Source organism: Dicentrarchus labrax, unplaced genomic scaffold (genome assembly GCF_905237075.1).
Source record: "Dicentrarchus labrax unplaced genomic scaffold, dlabrax2021, whole genome shotgun sequence".
Classification (NCBI taxonomy): domain Eukaryota; kingdom Metazoa; phylum Chordata; class Actinopteri; family Moronidae; genus Dicentrarchus; species Dicentrarchus labrax.
Window position 1 is genome coordinate 6725321 of NW_026136715.1, and position 22012 is coordinate 6747332.

Here is a 22012-nt window from a genome sequence, read left to right on the forward strand (position 1 = left end):
AGATACTAAGTCATTATTTTGAGAGAGTTTCTCATTATTTTTAGATAATAAGTCAAAATATTGAGAAAGTTTCTCATTATATTGATTAACACGATCCCTTTTTTTGTCACATGGGTGGAAATGGGCTTCCCCTGAATTAAATCATTTTTTTGCAAAAGACATAGTTTAATGTTAACAATGTTCTTGCTCTTATTAATTCTAATGTGTTTAATTATTTTTTTTACTCTTTTTCTGTTACACTCGTGCCAATAAAGCAAATTAAATTGTTTCCACAAATATGCCAAAACGTAATTTATATAAAAAGTTACCAACTACAGCTTCAAGTTGTTCCTAAATTTAAAAAAAACGGCTTAATAACAGCTATTTTACGTTTTTATTAAAACATCTCCCACCTTAAATCCTCGCTCAGTACCCCCCCCATATCGTCGGTGTGACTGCAGGGTGCACTTACAGCCTTCGCCCACCAGATGGCGCCATTTCACCCGAGGAGGCGAAAACAGACCGCCACGCCTGTAGGCGGACCCGCACCGTCGTAGCCTGTATCGTCAGACCAGACAGAGGATACAGACAACAACAGTGACAGATCAAGACCGCATTTGTGTTTGCAACCAGCTATGGGTGTAGTCTGAAAAAGTGGATACAGTAGCGCACCGCAATATACCTCGAAGTTTCATCCTCATGAAGGAGCTCCGTCCTGGCTGAGTTTGGGAGATGGGAGTACTCAACATTGCAGACCAGGTACGCTGAAAATAAAGCGCTCCGTGTTTGTGCTTGTGGCGCAGTCTATTTGCTGGTGGAAGCTTCTTGTGCGCAACACATTACGTCTTACTCGCTCAACGGCTTGTTTTCGTTTCTGGCTCGTCGGCGGTGCATGTTTTGTGTCAAGCGGACATCGCGAGTTGAATTGATGTAGGCCCTTGTGGTTAGCGATGCTTCGGGATTGAACACACACACACACACACCGCGTTGTTGCAGCTGCGGTCGAGGCCCTCCTCTGGGTCGGGGCCAGATCCGGAGCTAGCTGGGTAGCTAACTAGAGCCGTTGGGCTAGCTGACGTAAGAAGAGAGATGAGGGCCTGTAGGCCGCAGTCGGGATCAGGGTATTTACTGGAAAGGAAAAGGGAGGGGGGGGATGCATTAGGTAACGTTAAATCTACAGCTACAGTAAACGAACTAAATACAACTTTAATATGATATCAACCATATCGCTGGTTGGTTAATTGCTGGAACTAGAAGTGCAGATGAATCCCAGTGTGATGGGCATCGAGCAACGTTACCCGGTGGTTTAGTGCAGGGTGTACGCAGGTATACGGGGTACTTCTCTTTCAGTCAACATTGGTGACACACACTTCATTCAGTGGTGATCTGTGAGCTGGTTTTATTTTTGCAGGATGGCAAAGGCATGACCTAGGATGGAGTAAAGGGATACTACACTCAAAATGAATAATTTTGTAGTTGCTCCTCTTCTTCTGTCAAGCAGCAGAAGTTGAGTGATAAATACTACTGGCCCCCCTTTTTTGAGCTACATATGCAAGAGCAGTCATACATGTCATTGTTTATGTTACGGGCTTAAATTTTAAGAGTATACCCACTTCTCCAGGGACCACCGCACCACCGGCGTTAACGTAATTGTATGCAACCTTATCGGAGCTGTTAACTGAAGAGGTATTTCTGTGTTGCAGCCTCCTCTGGTCCAGGCCATCTTCAATCGTAATGCTGAAGAAGTTCAACTATTATTGCACAAAAAGGAGGATGTCAATGCACTGGTATGTATGATGTACATTAGGTTAGGGAGCAAAACAGGGTTCAGATCACGAAAGGATTTGTTCCATTACACAAAAGGTTCTCCCTGATTGTGAACAATGTTTATCCCTCAGGACCAAGATCGCCGTACGCCACTTCATGCTGCTGCCTGTGTGGGTGACGTCCATATAATGGACCTCCTCATTGAATCAGGTGAGTGAGCTTTATGTATTACCAATGCTTCACTATGTGTTAAGATTTTAGTCTCCTCTGTGTTAGTGAAATGTGGTGCATACTTTATACTTTGTCATTACACCAGCAGCTGTATTGCTCTTCTCACCAACGTCTTTGTGACCCCTAAAAAGAAATGGTTGATGTATTTTTGTGTGTCTGCCAGGTGCCACTGTAAATGCTAAAGACCATGTATGGTTGACCCCGTTGCACAGGGCGGCTGCTTCCAGGAATGAAGTAAGCAATCAACTCATTTCCTTTTGCCATTTCAAACAGTCCAATTATCTCTCTGTCAGATGACCTCATCCTTTAATTCTATTATGTATTCACCCACAGCGATTATAAAATTGCACCAAAATATTGTGCTGACTGCAGGAAATGCTGCAAACTGCAGATGTGATGTGTACTTTAAGCTCTTGTGATTGCTTCCTTCTCCCTAGAGGGCAGTGGGTCTGCTGCTGAGGCGCGGAGCAGAGGCAAACGCACGAGACAAGTTCTGGCAGACACCGCTGCATGTGGCTACTGCCAACCGTGCCACGCGCTGCGCAGAGGCCCTGCTAACCCAGCTGAGCAACCTGAACATGGCAGATCGCACCGGCAGAACTGCCCTGCACCACGCAGCTCAGAGTGGGTTCCAAGAGGTAAGAGTTATGCCCTTCTCTTCTTTGGGATTCATTAAATAATGAGACCATAAAAGGGGTGTTTCTTCAAATGTATTTATTTTTATTACAGATGGTGAAGCTGCTGCTGAACAAAGGGGCCAACCTGAGTGCCATCGATAAGAAGGAGAGACAGCCTATCCATTGTGCTGCTTACTTGGGTAAGCAAGTTTTCCTTTCTTGCCAATGCTGCACAACACAAATTTTCATTGTCAGACAGCAGTAAAAGCTCCCATTGTTCACTGCAAGTTTGACTCAAATGAGGAGCAATAACATGGCCAAGTCCTTACATCACAGTCTAGGGGTAAAAGACCCTACTATCACTGAAAGAACCAACTGTGGTGCGTCATTTGCTTTAATCTCTCTATTTGTGGCCATTATTGCCGTGAATTTGTCAAATAAACATATAATTCATGTTGGGGATCATACTGACATGTGTGTGTTTGTGTTTCCTTTAGGGCATTCAGAGGTTGTGAAGTTGCTGGTGTCCCGCAGTGCAGACAAGAGCTGCAAGGATAAGCAGGGCTATACACCTCTCCATGCTGCTGCTGCAAGTGGTCACATCGAAATTGTGAAGTACCTACTGAGGATGGGGGCAGAGGTGAGTGGTTTTATATATAGATTTTGAAACTAGCCAAATTACGCTGCCATATTGTCTGCTTTATTAAATGTCACATTGTATAATGAATAGTCTTTTATCATCAGCAGCTAAAATATGTCTTGTATTTTAAGATTTCCAGGAATCCCGAGCTCGAGGTGCAGTCTGATCTTGTGTCACCTTTTGTGTTTTACTGTCAGATTGATGAGCCCAATGGCTTTGGAAACACTCCACTCCACGTGGCTTGCTACATGGGGCAGGAGGCGGTGGCTACCGAGCTGGTGAACCATGGAGCTAATGTTAACCAGCCCAACAAGTGCGGCTACACCCCTCTGCACCTGGCTGCCGTCTCCACCAACGGTGCCCTCTGTCTGGAGTTGCTGGTCAACAATGGGGCAGATGTCAACCAGCAGGTATGAAATACACTACAGATGTCCCGAATGGAAATTACTGCACAGTTTACTTTAACTACTGTGTCTTATTTGTTCCTCTTATTACTAGTAGTGTATTTTGGCGATAAGAGTGCAATGGTTAGGCCACTATCAAAGATTGTCATTCATAAACTAGTTCAGTTTTTTCTACACAAATTAGAGATTTCTTGTGTGTGTGTGTGTGTGTGTGTGTGTGTGTGTGTGTGTGTGTGTGTGTGTTTGAATTGTAGCTGTGGTCCAAAGTAATGAACATGTGGTTAGTTTAGCAGAAGAAATGACACATCCGATTCCTATACTATAGAAACTCTTCTCTGTCTCACACATACATTTAGCTGCTAGAAATGACACAATTTCTGGTTAACTGCCTTTTTAGTGGAAACGGATTGACCGTAATGTAAAGTGAGTCTTGTAAACTTGTCACTCCAAATTTATATTAATTTGATGTGATAGCAGAAAGAGTCGAAACTGCTTAGCTGCTGCTGCCTTCAGAAACACTGCACAAAGAGTGTAGAAACATGTATACTTTAGCTGTAAGATACAGAGTTGTCAAACCGGCCTGTTGCAGTTTTCCGAAGCTTGCTAAAAGTCTAATTAATCAGTGAATTCTGACTCTGTGGTAGTTATCTCTGAACTATCCTTAAGATAAACTGACACAATTGTATATTCTGTTTTTTTACCCTACGTAGAGCAAAGAAGGGAAGAGCCCCCTGCACATGGCAGCCATTCATGGACGCTTCACACGCTCTCAGATCCTCATCCAAAATGGTAACGATGATTGTGGCTGTCGGGATGATCTGTGAGAAAATGTTGCAGCAGGTTTTCTCTCCTCCTAATGGGTATTTGATTCACTCTGTCTTTTCCTACTTTCCTTCAGGTGGGGAAATTGATTGCGTGGATAAGTATGGCAATACTCCTCTCCACGTTGCTGCTAAGTACGGCCATGAACTGCTGATCAGCACTCTGATGACCAACGGAGCAGACACGGCCAGGTATCGGAAAACTCTTAAGTAATGTTACTGTTGAGTGTAATCATGCCATAAGGTTGTAAAGACAAAACCTTTAATATGAAGTAACAACATTCATGTATGTGTCTGCTGCTGTAAGACAGTTGAGTGTGTTTGGGATTACACTTTCAATGACTACTTGGTTTCTAACTTTCTGTTCTGTGTGTTTTTGGCATTTCCAGACGTGGGATCCATGGAATGTTCCCCTTGCACTTAGCTGTGCTGTACGGGTTTTCAGACTGTTGTCGCAAGTTACTCTCCTCAGGTTTGTCTTTGTTCCATAGATCTGTGCACTCTTATTAACTTCTATATCTATGTTTGTATACACTTTGGACACAGCTGTTAAAGCGACCTGTTTCTTAATGAACCCTACAGGTCAGCTGTATAGTATAGTTTCATCTATGAGTAAGGAGCATGTACTATCGGCTGGGTTTGACATAAACACCCCTGACAACTTTGGGAGGACCTGTCTACACGCTGCTGCCTCTGGAGGGTGAGATGCAGAATCTGCTCTGTACATGAATTATTCAAATTTGTCAAAATATTCTTGTATCACATGTCATCTGTAACTCTGTTCCTGTGATCACCTTTCTTTACAGAAATGTTGAATGTCTGAACTTGCTCTTAAGCAGCGGTACTGACTTGAATAAGAGGGACATAATGGGAAGGTGAGTTTCCCCTGATCCTTTTTTTTTTTTTTTTGAAATATGTGTTTTCATTTTACTGATGCTGTAACGGTGATTTACCTAAGTGTCATTCTCATTCTGAGTGACTGTATTCTCTCTCCCTCTCTGTAGGACACCGTTGCACTATGCAGCTGCTAATGGGAGGTACCAGTGCACTGTGACCCTGGTGAGCGCTGGCGCTGAGGTCAACGAGCCTGACCAGACAGGCTGTACTCCCCTGCACTACTCTGCTGCCTCCCAAGCCTTCAGCAGGTTGGAAAATGTGTTTCTCTCATTCTGTGTTCTCTCTGACACAACAGAGGCAACACAAGCCACCAAATTCTGTTCATGTCTGGCAGAAAGTGGTTTATGAAGTTCGTAAACGGTGTTTCTCGATCATATGTATCTCAACTTGTTTTCTCTCATGACTCATTTTTATAAGGTTCAAGCTGTTTACTTTTATGTAAATATACTAAATAGTTGAACAACAAGCTTTCTTGGATAGCGGTGTAACAATCTAAACAACACACCAAGGAATGTGTAGCTTTGCCGTGATTTATGTTATCCTGACCTCAAGAAACTTTATTTTTTAGTTTGATTTCAGTTTATTTGTTGGTTTATTCAGCAGAAAACATCCACATTGATAGAAAAACATTGCTGTAAATGTCTCTGGACAGACTGTACAAGTTCACCCTAAAAACAGAATAAGATTGACTCAAAGTATTTCTTGTTGTTTTCAGAGTCGATCGTCATTTTTCTGGCAACCATCAGAACGATGAGGATGAGGCGAAGGAGTCATACTTGTAAGTTCTTGTCTCTTGTGTCTGACCAGGACTAATGGGATTATGACTTCAAATTCAATAAAACAACACAAAAGTTTGTTTGTGGAAAACATTCACACATTAAGACCGCCAAATGAAATGCTGCTATTCTTTATCCCTTCGCTACATTTTGTGTCGTCTTTTAATAACAGCTGCTTGGAGCATCTTTTGGACAATGGTGCTGATCCATCCATGGTCAACTCAAAGGGTTACAGTGCTGTCCACTACGCAGCTTACCATGGCAACAAGCAGAACCTGGAGTTGGTGAGTTTTTCAGTTTTCTTTTTTTTTTAAATCTGAAATCCCTTAACTCGGTAGATGCATCAGATGTTACAAATTCGACATGTTACACACACTGATTGCACATATTCCACCTAAGCAGATGTCACAAATCTGGTCCACAGTAGATGCAAGACTTTCTTAGGTCAACAGATGTATTTATTAATTCTGTGCCCTAGCTGAGTGAAATATGTTTCCAGAATTAAACGATGTTTAGGGTGAATGATTAGTTAATAGGATTGTTTTTTTTTAGAGACTGTGCATGACAACAAATGTTCAGGTGTAGATTTAAAATTTATATTAATATGCGTAGCAAGTTGTGTTTTACTTCTTTCCTCAGTAAATTAAATGAAATCCACCGTTGTGGTTTATTTTTTAGCTCCTGGAGATGTCTTTTAATGCACTAGGAGACATAGAAAGCAGTATTCCAGTCAGTCCACTGCATCTTGCTGTAAGTGTTTCCCATTTAATCAGCTCTCTGGGTCGACACAGACTGTAATCAAGCTCTTAATGTTAACAAAATCCAGAGTTGTGACGGCATTCCTCTGCTCCCTCAGGCTGACAAGGGCCACTGGCAGGCACTGCGTGTGCTGACGGAGACTGCAGCCTATGTTGATATGCAGGATGCTGCGGGCCGTTCTGTGCTCTACTTGGCTGCACAGAAAGGGTACGCCCGCTGTGTGGAGGTACTGTTGGCTCAGGGGGCCTCCTGTCTCCTCAATGACAACCGCCTCATGTGGACTCCAATTCATGTTGCAGGTATACTTCTCTCTGCTTAAAGATTTCATGGTGTAGCATTTTGTCTGATTGTTACCATCCTGAATACAGTCAATTGTATGTTGAGAATATACAAATATATTTGTAACTCTCACTCTTGTACTCTTTCATACCAGCTGCCAATGGTCACTCAGACTGCCTGCGCATGATGATTGATTATGGAGAGGAGGGGGATCTCACCAACGTTGCGGACAAATTTGGCCAGTGAGTTGTTTTCTTTTAAACGTGTGGCTGTAGTTTAATGCCTAACCCTACCAATGAAACACATCTTTATTGTCACCTCTCTCTCCCTCAGGACCCCTCTGATGCTAGCTGTTCTGGGAGGTCACACTGACTGTGTTCACTTCCTGTTGGAGAAGGGTGCCTTGCCAGATGCCAAGGACAAGAGGGGCAGCACAGCTTTGCACAGAGGGGTAGGTCAAAACAACACTGCACGTGGCTACAAACTGTAGCAGAGCATCAATTATACCACAAAAACTACTAAAAAAAGACTAATTGGTGGGTAAACATAACATACAAGTGTTACTTAATACAGTAGAAGTTAACATTTAGAATGCAAACACAGTAGATTTTAACATTTACAGCACAAACAACTTAAGTGTTTCACCTTAATCCTTGCTACCAAATATAGTACTTTAGATAATCTAGTCAAACTGGGAACCTTTTTAAATATCCAGTGTGTTGCCGATATTAAGCTATTGAAAATAAAACACATACTTATTTTTTACATTTTACTTATATATAACTTATTTCACGTAACTCTCAAACTACTTTAATCACCTTGCTTTTCTCTTCCATAAGTCTTCTCCACACAAGCCACACACACAGATACTCTGGTCTCTCTCATTCACTCAGACATTGGCTCGCGGCCCTTGCCTCTTACTGTTTCTCTCTCTCTCTCTCTCTGTGTCTCTGTTGACTTTCTTCAGCAGTAACGTTTGTAAAGTCACCTTTCGTTCAGGATTTTTACCAACACTAACGTGGTAACAAACAGGTGATGTGTCCACTGCTGTTCACTCTTGCTTTACCTGGTCCGCACTGGTAAAATAAACACTATCTGCACCAGAGAGCGTCTGACTCTGTGTTTCTCTGCATAGCAGTGTGACTGTCAGTAGACTGTGGAGGAGGAGCAGAGTGAGGGGAGATTGACCACTAGTTAATTGTTCAGATATTTGTACTGTGAGTGAGAGATGCTTTGCTGAAGCAATGGCGAAAAACACAATGTTAGAGAGAAGTGTACACATACTTTTATGAAACTATGGCGGCTGAAATTAGACCATGGTGGCGTGCCATAGTCATAGTAATTAAAAGGAAACACTGGATTAAAAAAAAAAAAACCTTCTCAAATGAGATATCTAATGGATAACATTCTTAATCCCTAAAAAAGAAATCCCAGGTCCAAGAAAGTATCCTAGATCTAATTATTACTGCTGAGGTCCCGGAGTAGAAGGCATAACAGAGGAATGTGTAGTTAAAGTAAAGGTGTTGTTTTTATCAGTGGAGATTGTCTCATCACTCCTTGCTGGTCTTTGTTCAGGCGGTGTTGGGACATGATGACTGTGTGACAGCCCTGCTGGAGCACAAAGCTTCTGCACTGTGTCGGGACGTCCAGGGTAGTACACCGCTGCACTACGCTGCATCCAGAGGCCACACGGAGATCCTGGCCAGTCTGGTGCAGGCCACCATGGCAACAGACCCACAAGATAAACTGCTGGACAACAAACAATACACCCCATTACACTGGGCTGCTTACAAAGGTTTGCTCAGTTTGATCGACTGGAAATGGCTAATCCTCAAACCTGCAATTAATCACTGTAACATCTGCTGTCTATAATGCTGAGTGTGTTCGTTCTCAGGGCATGAAGACTGTTTGGAGGTTTTACTTGAATTTAAAACATTTATCCATGAAGAGGGAAACCCTTTCACCCCCCTGCACTGTGCTCTGTGAGTATTAACTTGGCATATGCTCTTGTCTTGTGTCTTGCTGTGTCGAAATTTATTACTTAAAAGGAAAACAAAAACACAATTTGTCGGTTTAGATGAAAACATCATTTCATTTACTCAACCGTCGTGTTTGTAGGATGAATGGCCACAGCGGTGCTGCAGAGAGGCTGCTGGAATCTGCTGGGGTCCACATGATTAACACCAGAGATGCCAAAGGAAGGTGAGGTTGCAGAAGAGTTTATTTGGGAACAACTGTGATTCAGAAAGACAGCATGTAATGTAGATCCTAAAAAAAAGAGCATTTTTAAGATATCCTCATCATTGTTAGTAGTGTAGAGTTAGTGGTGCTACCTAAAGCCATTCCTCCTTCTATCTTTTAAAATAATTGGTCACGACGGTCTGCCACAGTTACACTGATTATACTGTAATTGCTTGGACTGTCTTTGTCTGTGCCTGTAGGACCCCACTGCATGCTGCTGCATTTGCTGAGGATGTCGCAGGACTTCAGCTGGTGCTTCGCCATGGGACAGAGATCAATACAGTGGACAAAAGTGGACGCTCTGCTCTGATGGTAGCTGCTGACAAGGGACACAGTGGCACCGTGGGTAAGTCTTTGACCTGTTATTCTCTTGGGATTCTTAAGTGCAGTTTGTTTTCTCAGGAATACATAGCTATTTGTCACACTCTATGCTTGACTGGGTCCCTTGAGCATCTCCTTTGGCTATAATTATCAGATCAGGTCGTCTATAGTTGCAGGGAATTAATGGGGTTTTTTTGTTGTCATCCAGCCATCCTCCTTCACCGGGCCAAGGCTGACCTGACACTGCTGGATGAGAACAGGAACACTGCCCTGCACCTGGCCTGCAGCAAGGTACACAGCACAATTATGCTAAGTCAAAGCTTCACTGTGGTGTGCATGAACACCAAGCCTATTAGAAAGAATCCGAGTCCTTAATCAAGTACAGTTCTTCTTTCATCAGCAATATTTTGCACCTGAGTGTAATGAGGTGCACTTTCTTTGAATGCTGAGCGACAGAAGCTCATGTATAATTTTTTCACTGTCTTTTTATTTTATCCCTCAGGCTCATGAGATGTGTGCCCTGCTGATTCTGGGGGAGATCCACAGTCCCACACTCATAAACGCCACCAACAGTGCTCTGCAAATGTGAGAAGCTATTAACAATTTTAAGCTATCAACAAAAACGTGGTCAGGGTTAATGTTTAGTCATTTTAATGATTTTGCTAACTCTGAGGCTCTTTTTTTTTTTTAAATCAAAGTTTTATGGTACTCTTCACATGTTGTAGTTCGAATAGTAGCTCTGCCAGCTGTCTCTCACAGTCTCCCTTGTTCTCCTCCAGGCCCCTCCATCTTGCAGCACGTAATGGCCTGGCTACGGTGGTGCAGGCACTGCTGAGTAGAGGAGCCACTGTGCTGGCTGTGGATGAGGAGGGTGAGTCATTTTCAGGTTTTGTTCATCCAGTTTGATTTACAGTTAAACTCTTGTGTTAATTTCTAGTGAGTTTAGAGTCTGGAATTTTAAAAGAATCTTACAATGTTTAAAATATTTTAGGATATTTACTATAAATGATTCTGTAGGTACATTAGACCTCCACACACACTCCTGAGGTAAATATGTCTCTTTAGCTGTGAAATGCTCCACTATGTTCACCAGTCAGTCACTAACTGCGTCTGTCTGCTGCTGTATGTGGGGTGAGCAGGGAGCAAGAGTTTTTTTTTCTCTGATAACAGCTGCGCACTGCGTCTGACAACGACACTGATAAGACCATCGTGAGTCAACCAAAATGCAAAACAAATGAGTTAAAAAGATGCTAAAATGCTCCATTGAACTGATGGAAGCTGGAGATTTGGGTCATAATTCACCGTCACGTGTTGTTGTATGTATGCACTAATTTGAGTTTGTTATCTGTCAATCAGGCCACACCCCAGCTCTGGCCTGTGCTCCTAACAAGGACGTGGCTGACTGCCTGGCTCTGATCCTCTCTACCATGAAGCCTTTCCCCCAGCGGGACCCTTCCTCCTGCTCCTGCTCCTCTCCCACCGTCTCCCCCTCCCCGGGTCTCAACTTGCTGAAGCACTGCGGCATCACCGCCACCTGCGCCCCCCTGCCCAGCAACGGCCTCCACAACGGCTACGTCAAAGACCGTCACGGTGCACCGGTCGGCCTGGATGGGTGTCTGTCTGAGTGAGGTCACGTGCCCCCCTCAGTCAGCTGCTATCACCATCATCACCACCAGGGGGGGACTCCCTTTAACATGGCCCCGAGGACCAGGAGAGCACCCACCCACATGTCTGTTCTGTGTATGTATGTGTTTGTGTGTCTGTGTGTGCGTGAGTGTTTGGTCTTCTCTTGAGGTGCAGTCAAACCTAATATGCAATTAGATCCCATTCCTCCATCTCCTAGTAGTGCTTAATATGTAGGGGCGGATTGCTCTACAAGGTCACTCAGATAAAGTGTGGCATCCAAAACAAACACTAGCAATCTGGCCATCTCTAAATCATTTAACCCTTTAAAACCATGTTGAGACAATTATATAACCGACATCTAAGAGCATGGAAATCGCTGTATCCTCGACTGTCTTTCTCTTCATATCATTCAGTATAAAAGTCATATCATGTTTAATCAGTTGTGGTGACCTTGTAGAGGAACATACAGCCTTCCCAAAAGAATGATCAAAGAGTTTCTTTGTTTGTTTTTTGATTTATTTTTTTCTTTCTTTTTTGTTTTAATTGTCCGTTAGCTTAGATTTTTATGAAGGAACCACACAAGGGAAAAATCTAAATTTTGCTTAAGAGTGCAATGCTTGTGTACTACAGTACAATCCGAAAATTTGGAAAAGGGTCACAAAGATGTTAATTCCATAGTGTACTTTAAATGTACGGCCTAGAATTGTTTGGCATTTTAAGATAATTTGGTAATGCTGCTGAATACATTAGCATGTCTCCTTCCAAAGGAGAGCCATGTTTCGGGTCAGCGCTGTAACATCGATTTGTTCTTAATGCTGACTTCATGTTTTAAAGATGCTAAATAAGTGTTTGTTAAGCTAGAATGTTTCTAAGCATATAACTTATGACCAAAGTTGATCAACACTATTATGGCTATAAATTATTTATTTGAGATGAACTGTACTGTATAGAGAAAGACAATAGATCTTGATATACCTCGTCAACTCGTTTAGCAGCTGCTTCATCTTCACCCAGGGTCCGTAGGCCTAATGTTCTCTTTTTTGTAGGACTAGAGAACTACTGTAGGATAGTGACTGACTGAGGCCTTGTTTATTTCTAGATGAAGGCTTTACTAGTAATATCTGCCAACAACACCTCATCAAAGCGTCATATATCTGAGCACATAAATGAACAAGCCATTTCAATTTATTTCCCATCTCTTTAACAGTGTTTTTTGGAAAAGATTTCAGAATTTGAATGGCCTAATTATCGAAAGAGAGCGATCAGTTTTGGTTTTTAGGCACTCATGACGTTTTTTTCTTTTGTGTTTTTTCTTTTTTTTTTCTTTTTTCTTTTTAAGTTGAACTGGCCATTAAGCATTGTGGTTTTAACAAGCTGTCACTAAAAGGAGTATTTTGTGGAGCTGGTAAACTAGTCTTAAACAAATAATAGCTCATATCGCAACTTCTCAGTGGTCAGCTCTGATCAATTTGAACAGATAGAGTATTGTCTGCTATTTTTATTGGGCAGTTTTCAAGCAATATTTTCTTTTGGCCTTTTTGTTTAACATTATTGAATAGACAATCACTGTCACAAGGGCTTTTGTTTCCCTGGAATGTGTTTGATTTTTTCTTTCTCTTTTTTTTTTTTTTTTTTTGCGTTTTTATTGTTTCATGAAAAATTACCTAAAGACTAAACGAATGGCTCTGTGTGTGCCGGGCATTTTACTGTCAGTGTCAACACAAATGCACTGGATTGCCTTTATGGCATCTCATGAAATGCCTTTTGACCCATGCCTTCCGTAACACATCATTTCAGTTGGATTGCGTAATGGCAGAGTATGATGAGCCCTGAGACTGATTAACTTTCCACACATTTGATAGCAACAGCATTGAACCACAGTTGCACCATATTATCTAGTGGAAAACAAATTGCCCGGCATATCTTTATATGCCCCGGCATTATTAATGACCAGGGAGGTGATATCCCTTATAGAAGAAAATAGGGCTAAGAGGAAAATGAGAGGGATCTTTGCTTAGGCCAATACCTGTTTAGATTTCAGGAATAGCAGAAATCCAAATATGTGCTTTTTTGGTGTTCATTTTGTTGTCTCCTCATCCCATTTCTGGTACTAAGCATACTAAAGATGATTGTATCGGACCACTAGAGCTGTTTGTGACTTTTAGATGTTATATCTATGCTATTTTGTCGGGTTTTTTTTTTTTGTTTGTTTTTGTTTTGGGGTTTTTTTGTTTTTGTTTTTTGTTTTAGACCATCTGCTGGTGGTTAAATTACACTGAGTCAGATTGTTTTCATTGATGTGATAACTTCATATCCACTGGTAATGAAGTGGCACAATTGCACACATTAGTTGACTGGATGAGAGATGAGGACCTAGACTAGGCTATGTTGTTAAATACCCCCGCGAGAAAGTCTTTAGTGTATTTTACTTGATTTTCTAAAACTGACTAAGTCCATTTCAGAGCAGTAATTTCTCAGAGTTAGTGTCATAGATTCGTAGTTGGCATTTCAATTGACCTCCATAATTGATTGAAATGAAATGGATCTAATTTGTGACCCCCAACCTTTGTTCCCTTGATCAATTTATCATTTCTACAAGAACAGTTATAATATTATTATTATTATTATTAATATTATTATTATTATTAATATTAGGGATAGGTACATAATTTTTTTGTAATCTCAGGACCTGTGCTGAAGCAGCGGGCAGAATTTATTAATCCAATCAGATCTCAGCAGGATGATTATGTCTACGTTTTTGTTTGATGGGATTTTCCGTAATTTAATTCCTTTTTAACCCTAATCCCACAGCACTTAATTAGATAGTCAAGCACGCACTTTAGTACATTCAGGTTCTAAGTGTGCAAAATAGAGCAGATGTAATGTATGTACTTATGTTTACATGCATGTGTGTTGCTGCTGAATACAGGAAGGTAGGGTTGCAAAAGACAAGCAAAGGCTGCAACAAAATTGTACTCTAACAATGCATTACTTAAAAAAAAAAAAGTGTCTCTAAGTACTTTGGGACAGTGTCCACTGCCCGCTGACTTTCTTTGTGTTATCTATTTCTGGGCAACCGGCCCAAAAAAAAAAAAAGTGACAAGGTTACATTACCCAGCCTACTGTTAATAATACAGACTCTGGCCTAAGTCACTTAAAGTCAGTCCAGTGATTCAACAGACACCTCAGGCAGACTCCTCAAAATACTCTACATACTCTCTCTGCCATCTGCAGGTGATGTCTGTTTGGGCAGGGATTTTTTTCTCTTGTGATGTCCTTATCTGACCAGTAAATGGAGCCATTGCCCCTGCAACTATACAGGTTGCAACTGAATCCTTTTGTTGTATCACAGTATTCTTATACATGCTTTTTTTATTTGTGTGTACCAGTGATAACTGAGTGATTGTGCATGGAGCTAGATCACAATTTTGATATAGTAACGGTTGAACAAGTGGAGCATATACAATATATCTGGTGTCAGAAACGGAAAGCAATGAAAGGTCCAATTGTAGCAATAGAGAGTGTGTGTAATCGTGTGCAGCACAAATATTGCACTGCCATCCATTTAGGCCAATTCAGTAAATCATAGCATAAATGCCAATGGAAGATTTAAATGCGGGTTAGATGTTATAATCTTTGGTCACAAATAAGGCCTGTTTTGCCAAAATGTGTCGAGAGGGGGAAAACCTCTTAGTAAAGCAGCAATGGATTTATGCATATGTTCAAGCAGTTTACAGTCTGACCATCAAATCTGAGCCATGAATTTTCTGACTGAAATGAATGTAGGGTCAGTTTAGAGCAGGACAACTTGCTTTCTCCCGACTTTAAACTGTTGCTCTTCATTTGTCTTGCGTAGATATGATTATACAGGTAGCATGTAATAACTAATTCCCACATATTATACAGTATGTGTAGTAGTCTTCCTGCATTGAGGGTCTGGATAGGTTTTGTTCTTGGCATTATTGTTGGAGTGTAGGCCTGCTGTTGTGTAATATCGCTCTTCTTTCTCTATACATATATATTTGTGTGGAGTGTAGCCTACAAGGTAAACAGAGGACAAGAGTTCAGATGAATTTAACATTCATGTTCATCCATTCCATTGAGATTGCCTTACAGTACAGTAAAACAAGAGGGACAAAAAGGTCTACAGTAGATATGATCACACATACTCGTAAATAGCCTATATTTGACAGAAATGCACCTAAGCTACACCCATTTAGTGCCATAGAAACCTTTATTTGCCTTTAGACATGAATCATACTTACTTGGTCAGTAACTTATTCAGAAGTAGGCCGGATTATTACAGTTTTGTGTTTGGAGCTGCATGTGTTTTCACCAATTATATTAGTCAAAGAAAAACTATATAAATATTTGCATGGGATATTAGTACTTAAATGCAAGTATTCTGTTTAAAATTTGGTGTCGGTAGAAGTCTGTTGTATAATTGGACATTTTTGAAGAATATAGTGAGTCCCTTTGGTATTGGCAAAGCAATCCCTAGGTTGTGTGTTTATTTAACAAGATGGTTTATAATGTGTGTTACCAGGAAGGAAAAAAAAAACATTTTTGATGTCCAAAAAAAAAAGCTTGGTATATACAATATAGAATTGATTTGCCTCAATGGATGTCTCGGTTCTTACTTGAAGTAAATGGCAAATTTCAATTCAACTCTCTGATCCACTGTTGAGCCTTTTGCCTTAAAAGCTGAAAAAGGAAATGATACCTGGCAGTACCTGATAAGTTGCATCACCTGTAGAGTTATGCTACTTGGTTGGATTGCTAAACGAAGAAAAATGAATAAAAAATTCTTGGCTAATTTTGGTCTTACAGACATCTTTGGGTGTCGAGAAGCACACAAATCAATTGAGGTAGCACATAGCTCAAGGTTGCCATGGTGCAGAGATTGTTCTGAGAGGTTAGGATATCGCCATATTTGCCACTGTGAATTGAATGAATTCAGAATTCACTCGTAAACAATCAACTTTGGCTTCTCTGTCATCCAGAGCCAAAGGACACTGGGGATAAAAGTGGTGTACCTCAAAAAAAAAAAAATATTGATGGAAAGGAAATTCTTATGAAAAATGCTTGTACAGCTATGCTAACAAAGAGTTAAAAAATTGTGTGATCCATCTTGTCGTGGGTAGTGTAATTCTGCTTAAACCAGCCTAAATCAGAGATGTATCTATGCGGAAGTGTTAGATTAGTGTCGGCAGATGTCTCATGTTTCCTACCTTACAAAGGGGCAGCGAACTGCACCTTGTACTTTTTATTGGACCTGCAGTTTTACCTCATCAGTGAAATTTTGTGTGATGACGCTGACATTTATCCTCTGTGATTTCTTCTCGTTTTTTCCTGATGCCAGTCGTGTAGATTTCTCTCTTATAGTGTGTGTGAGTGACTTTTCAATATATGCATGTCGAACCTAAAACATGCACAAGTCCCTTTTTTTAGAACAGAAAAAGCATAGTAACCATGATTCAACATGTTTCTCTTCATTGCAACCAACAGATGAGTCTGTTATCAAGTGCAGGTCATATAGGGTAAAGGGTACAGTCTAATATAAGGTGGGGAATGAAGGTAGCTATAAAACTTTACCTCTGTAAGTCAAAACAATACAATTTTACTGTATGACTAATGCTAGTTCGACCGCCTTCCCTGCCTGAACACTTGGTTATTAATCCCCCCCACCCACCAATAGGACCTGTGTAATATCGAGCACAGTGGTGGCATGGTGCCTTTTATTTGTTACTACCGAAAGGTACGGTCTTCCATTTGTATTTCCCAGAAGCCTTATAATGGGAAAAAGAAATTACACTGAACATACACAACTACAGTGGATAGGCTCATATTCCCTCTGAGCGTGATTATTTCAACCCTATGTGATCTGAGTTATAAGAAACAAAGAGAGGAGAAAAAAAAGCCTGGAAAAACTCCTCCTGTATTAGTCTGGATTTCATTATGCAGTGACTGAGTGCTCCCTTTTGGGTGGCAGAATAAATTGCACATTACTGATGCGATTTAGGGCACATCAAACATTGAATGGAGGGGGGATCAATAGTATGAAAGCACAAATCCAAAGAAGGCACCTCGGGGCTCAGTTGGCTCTCCAAACACCAAGGAGTGAAGGAGCCTATAGACCAAATTTAGGCAAAGATGAGAGGAAAGAAAAGACACCCGACTCCTCTGTGTGCAGAAGACACGAGGTTTCGATTGTCAGTAACACATCAACTGTAGAAAGACCATCGTGGTGGAGTTTCAGAGCTTCTTCTGACTGTTCTTCTCAACTCTATTCATCGACGATTAGTAACTTCACAATACAAACCAAGTTGTGAAACGATGCGGTACCTGCGCTCAAGATCAAGTTTAGGCAAAACTGTTTGTTGTGACTGTGTTGCAAATTGATTGTAGAGATTGTTTTGTGTTTATTTAGGGTAGACTGACTACAAGTAGGGTTGCAGTAGTAGCTGTGTGCAGTGTTAATAACAGTGTGATCATACTTATAGAAGTGACGTAACATTTGTTGTCTTGCCACGACATTAAGGCATGAATCATCTTCTCTAAAGCTGACCTCGTTTGAAATAGACAAAAGATAAAAAGTGCAATAACCTTTTGTTTATCATTGCTTCCTCAGTTGAGAAAAATAAAAAAAATATTATTTAATATGCCCTTTCTGTTAACACCAAAAGTCACTCGTCTGTAGCAAATGAAGGATTTCAAGTGGTCCTCTTGTTTGTATTCAGAGAGGTGGCATTTGATAGTGGAGTGTTTGATATTCCATTCTTAAAACTGTGATCAATGTCCAACTTTAAAAGCTGCCTGCTCAGAGAAAGGACTGTGCACAAGTTGACTGGTAGATATGAGTAGGTGCTTTTTTTTTTTTTTTTTTTTTTTTTTTTATGGATGGACTTTGATAGTATTGTAGTCTGGACTTCTGGTTTATTAGCCGGTAGACATGTTCATTTGCATGTGTAGATGTGTATATGCATCCTCTTCCTCCTTGAATGAAATGTTTTCTCAAAAATATTTAGACCTGCTGTCAGTGATGTATGCGGATAAAAGGAAATATGAAATGCCTTATATTTGTTTTCAATGTTAAGCATTAAGGGTTCTACGTGTCCCTCCCTTTTCAGTGTGTAGCCTAAAGCTTGTACAGTTAAGAAACTCATGAGATTTATATCTACTGTATAGCCTATGTGTTTTCAGAATTTGTTACTTGGAGGTCCTGTGATTGTGATTTTAGAGAAACATTCCCCTTGAAAGTGCCGTTTGTTTTCACCAGCAGAGGATGCGTCTTTGGGCGGGGTTGGGGGGGTGGGGGTGAAATGTATTTACACGAAGGAAAACAAATGTTCAGAACACTTTCCAGTGTTTACTGTTGAACCTGTTGAACTGAATGACACAAAGTATTTGTGCAGGTGAAAAATAAGGCAGCAATCTTCTGATGGAGCACCTTATCGACTTGCTCCTTCTGTGAGCCCACGATGGAAATAGTCTCACTACCGAGCTTGATTACTCTAAAGCAGAGCCATATCAGAGAATTTGCCCATTAGGAGCCCCCCTTGAATGTGCTATTAGGAATAGCCTACTGTAGGAAAGGATGTATACTGCATGTTCTGTGACATTTTTAGTAGTGGTAGTCCCTTTTCATGTTTTTGTTTTTAGTCCGCTTCACTGTAGATGTTGCCAACTCATTGCAACTCACAAGCTATTAACAATCCTCTCACAACTGGACTTGAAGCAGGCATTGATCTGCTGCTGATGCAGCCTTAATTCATGACGAATTCAAAAAAACAAAACAAAAAAAAAGTGATTGATAATGGGTTGCCTGTTTTTACATTGAGTGGCTTATCTAAGGGGAAATACAAAGGAGCCCTTATTATGAGTGGAAGGACTCTGAATCAGGGCATGTGATGAGTTACAATCAAATAGTTTCACAGTGCACCTTTACACACACACACACAAAAAAAAGTTGGCTCGTCCACCCAACATTCCAAAGTTGATTTCATTTTCCACAGTCCTGTCCCACTGATTGAGGAAATCTTTTTGCTTTTTTTTTTTTTTTGCTGGTGAATGAAGTGGGCATGTGTGTCAATGACAGGGTTCCCTATTTAGCCTAACGCTGATTACCTCATTTACAAAAATCTGCAAATATACTATTCTACTGTGTGTAAAGGAGTCAATGCCATCACCAGCAGCGTGGTCTCTAGACCTGTGATGACAACAGGACCAATGAAGTTAGCCAATTTTAGAATATGACCAGTCGGGAAATATAGGGTTTAAGACACTATTCAAATTATTATTATTTTTTTTTTTTTGTAAGGCAGAATGGGCCTCTAAGATTTCTTCAGTTAGTAAATCACCACAGTTGCTACACCAGTCTGCATCTGGAGCAATCAGGAGACATACAATTTTGAGATTTTTTTTTTTTTTGTCTGGGATGTTTTTTTAATTTGGTGGTCAAATCAATATTGCACATTATTTTTAACAAAAAAAAATAAAGGTGAAAATTAAACGCTACAGTTGTAACGCAACCGCTCCTCAAATGCCGGCTGGAATAGCAACTGTCGGCACTAGCATGGTTCAAGAAGTCGAGCCGAAGCCTGGTGTGTCTCACTATTATTTTTAAGTGAACGATCATGTTAGCATCACTTGCTGTTTTTCAGTAGCATTTCTCCTACCTCCTTGTTTTGCAGCCTTGAGTATTGTTTTTGTCTCTCCACCTGTTCTGACAAAAAAAAAAAAAAGTCTATTCACAGTACGGGAATACAGATTTATCATAAGCAATGGTAGTTATACATAAAAAGTGTGCTTGGTTGTGCTGTATGTGTATATGTCTATTTGACGTTGAAAAAAAAAAAAAAATATTTATGAGAAGCATTTATACGACAAAATACCACTGGAATGTGAAGCCAGACAATGTTATGATGCAGATTATGATGATAGTCTATCCCCTTTAACATTCAGTGGCGAATGGTCAGAGGATTCATCTTCTTGGGAAAATAAATAACCATGCATTGGCTTTTTTTTTTTTTTTTTTTTTAACACCATGTATTTCTTTGGTTTCCTCTGTGCGTATACTTCCCTGTCTAGCCCTATAGTGTACATTATTTCAACGTTTACAGCTTCATTCTGGGTCAGCCATCGATTGCCCTGCAGTTGTAATGATACCACAGGTTGTCACGAGGAAGATAGTGAGGTGGATTTGTAATTCTGTACGAGGGCGAGTTTGAGCCCCTCTAGCCGTATGCCTTCGAAATCCATTTGTCCACTGCGAACCAAATTCTGCTAGATTTAGATCTCCACACTGCCCTGACATTTTACATTCAGTTTGACTACAAGGGGTACAGGACAAGGTGAAAGGTTTGAGGTTTTCTGACCAGGGCCCCCCACCCATTCACCCCACCCACCTATGCCTAATCCAGGACAGGACCACCCCCCCGCTCCCCCGTCACCCACCCACTGTCTCACCTAAACCTCAAGCCATTCATTTTTCTGTTTTGTTTTTTCGACAATGCAATCCTGAAAGCACTTTGCCTTGTTATTCCTTTGTGTGAACATGTGAATGATAATTTGTTACAAAAATGTTAAATATGTAAAAGATCATTCACTGTTTTGGAAAAACCTGCATCTGTCTTTCTGACGTTAAAAGAAAAAAAAAAACAATTTAGTGACATTAAACCTGAATCTATTTTATAAAATGTTTGCTGCAGCCAATTGGTCTTGTCATTCAGTATTGTGGCTTAGGGTTGTTTGTGTTCAATAAAGTGCTATTGCTAAATATTTCCTGAGTCTGGAGTTATTTCTTTTGATAAGTAATTGTTCAGGTCTCATATTCACATGTTTTATCCTGTTTATTAGTTATGTTGAATCAACTGGAATAACTAAAAGCTGCATGAAGCTGAAGAATCTTCTTTATCTAAAAAAATAGTTTGAGTCAAGTCTTCATTTAAATGTGAAAATGTCTTTACTGGAAGAGGTTCTTGGTTTCAGATCTAAGGTGTTTATCTTGATTGAAATGAGGAACTGACGGAGATGATGAAGCAAAGAAAAGAACTTGATTGGATTTACTGAAGGAAAGTGTTGGGTGTGTTTCAGACAATAACACGTTTAGCTCTCAAGGGTATTGAGTTACTGTGTCAATATACATCTCCAGAACGGTTTGAAGTTTACACCTTTTTGCTTCCAATGTCCTACTGACAACTGGAGAGTGTTGTGGTTCAAACACTCTGAGAAGGTTGGGCACCACCCGATGGCCTCTCTCTCCCGGACCCAAGGCTACATCCACTAGAAATGAATGTACAAAGGCCACTCTAATGTCATACAAACCTGTAGTATTTCTCAGACACCTTGTGAGACATTAAGAAGGGCTCATAGAGGAGCCAATGAAATACTGACCTGCACTTAGACATGAAAATAATTATGTAGTACAATGAATGAGTCCTTCTATTCAAGTGTAAATCCCATATAGGATTAAAGAACATATTGTACTACATACTGTGGCAACCACAAAAAGAAAGAAGCATAAATGTTGCAGTAACCCATTGTGCATTAACTGTGCTCACACTACTACTGACTGGGGCTGGATTTCAGTTTTAACACAACCAAATGGTTCTTTAAGAGTAATCGTGCAATGTGATGAAATTGCTTTTTTGGG

The 22012-nt window shown here is 40.6% G+C and overlaps 1 protein-coding gene across 1 annotated transcript; it reads left to right on the forward strand.

Annotated features, from left to right (window-relative positions):
* Positions 1-570: 570 nt before the first annotated feature.
* ankrd52a (ankyrin repeat domain 52a) lies at positions 571-21138 on the forward strand. Its single transcript, XM_051425285.1, has 28 exons — positions 571-738; positions 1683-1766; positions 1878-1956; positions 2141-2211; positions 2415-2615; positions 2707-2794; positions 3092-3234; positions 3432-3644; positions 4349-4427; positions 4537-4651; positions 4849-4931; positions 5042-5159; positions 5266-5334; positions 5464-5604; positions 6072-6134; positions 6305-6416; positions 6811-6882; positions 6989-7190; positions 7325-7412; positions 7504-7621; positions 8746-8965; positions 9065-9152; positions 9289-9372; positions 9612-9757; positions 9941-10023; positions 10235-10317; positions 10512-10603; positions 11089-21138. The coding sequence occupies exons 1-28, from the start codon at positions 712-714 to the stop codon at positions 11358-11360; spliced, it is 3234 nt and encodes a 1077-aa protein (XP_051281245.1). The 5' UTR covers positions 571-711; the 3' UTR covers positions 11361-21138.
* Positions 21139-22012: the final 874 nt, after the last annotated feature.

What these genes read in the sequence shown, in the direction of transcription:
- ankrd52a (XM_051425285.1), top strand. Translation starts at nt 712, where the DNA reads ATGGGAGTACTCAACATTGCAGACCAG. An exon ending in AGGAGGATGTCAATGCACTG is followed by an intron (nt 1,767 to 1,877) that starts GTATGTATGATG and finishes TTTATCCCTCAG; the next exon opens with GACCAAGATCGCCGTACGCC. An exon ending in GCACAGCTTTGCACAGAGGG is followed by an intron (nt 7,622 to 8,745) that starts GTAGGTCAAAAC and finishes GTCTTTGTTCAG; the next exon opens with GCGGTGTTGGGACATGATGA.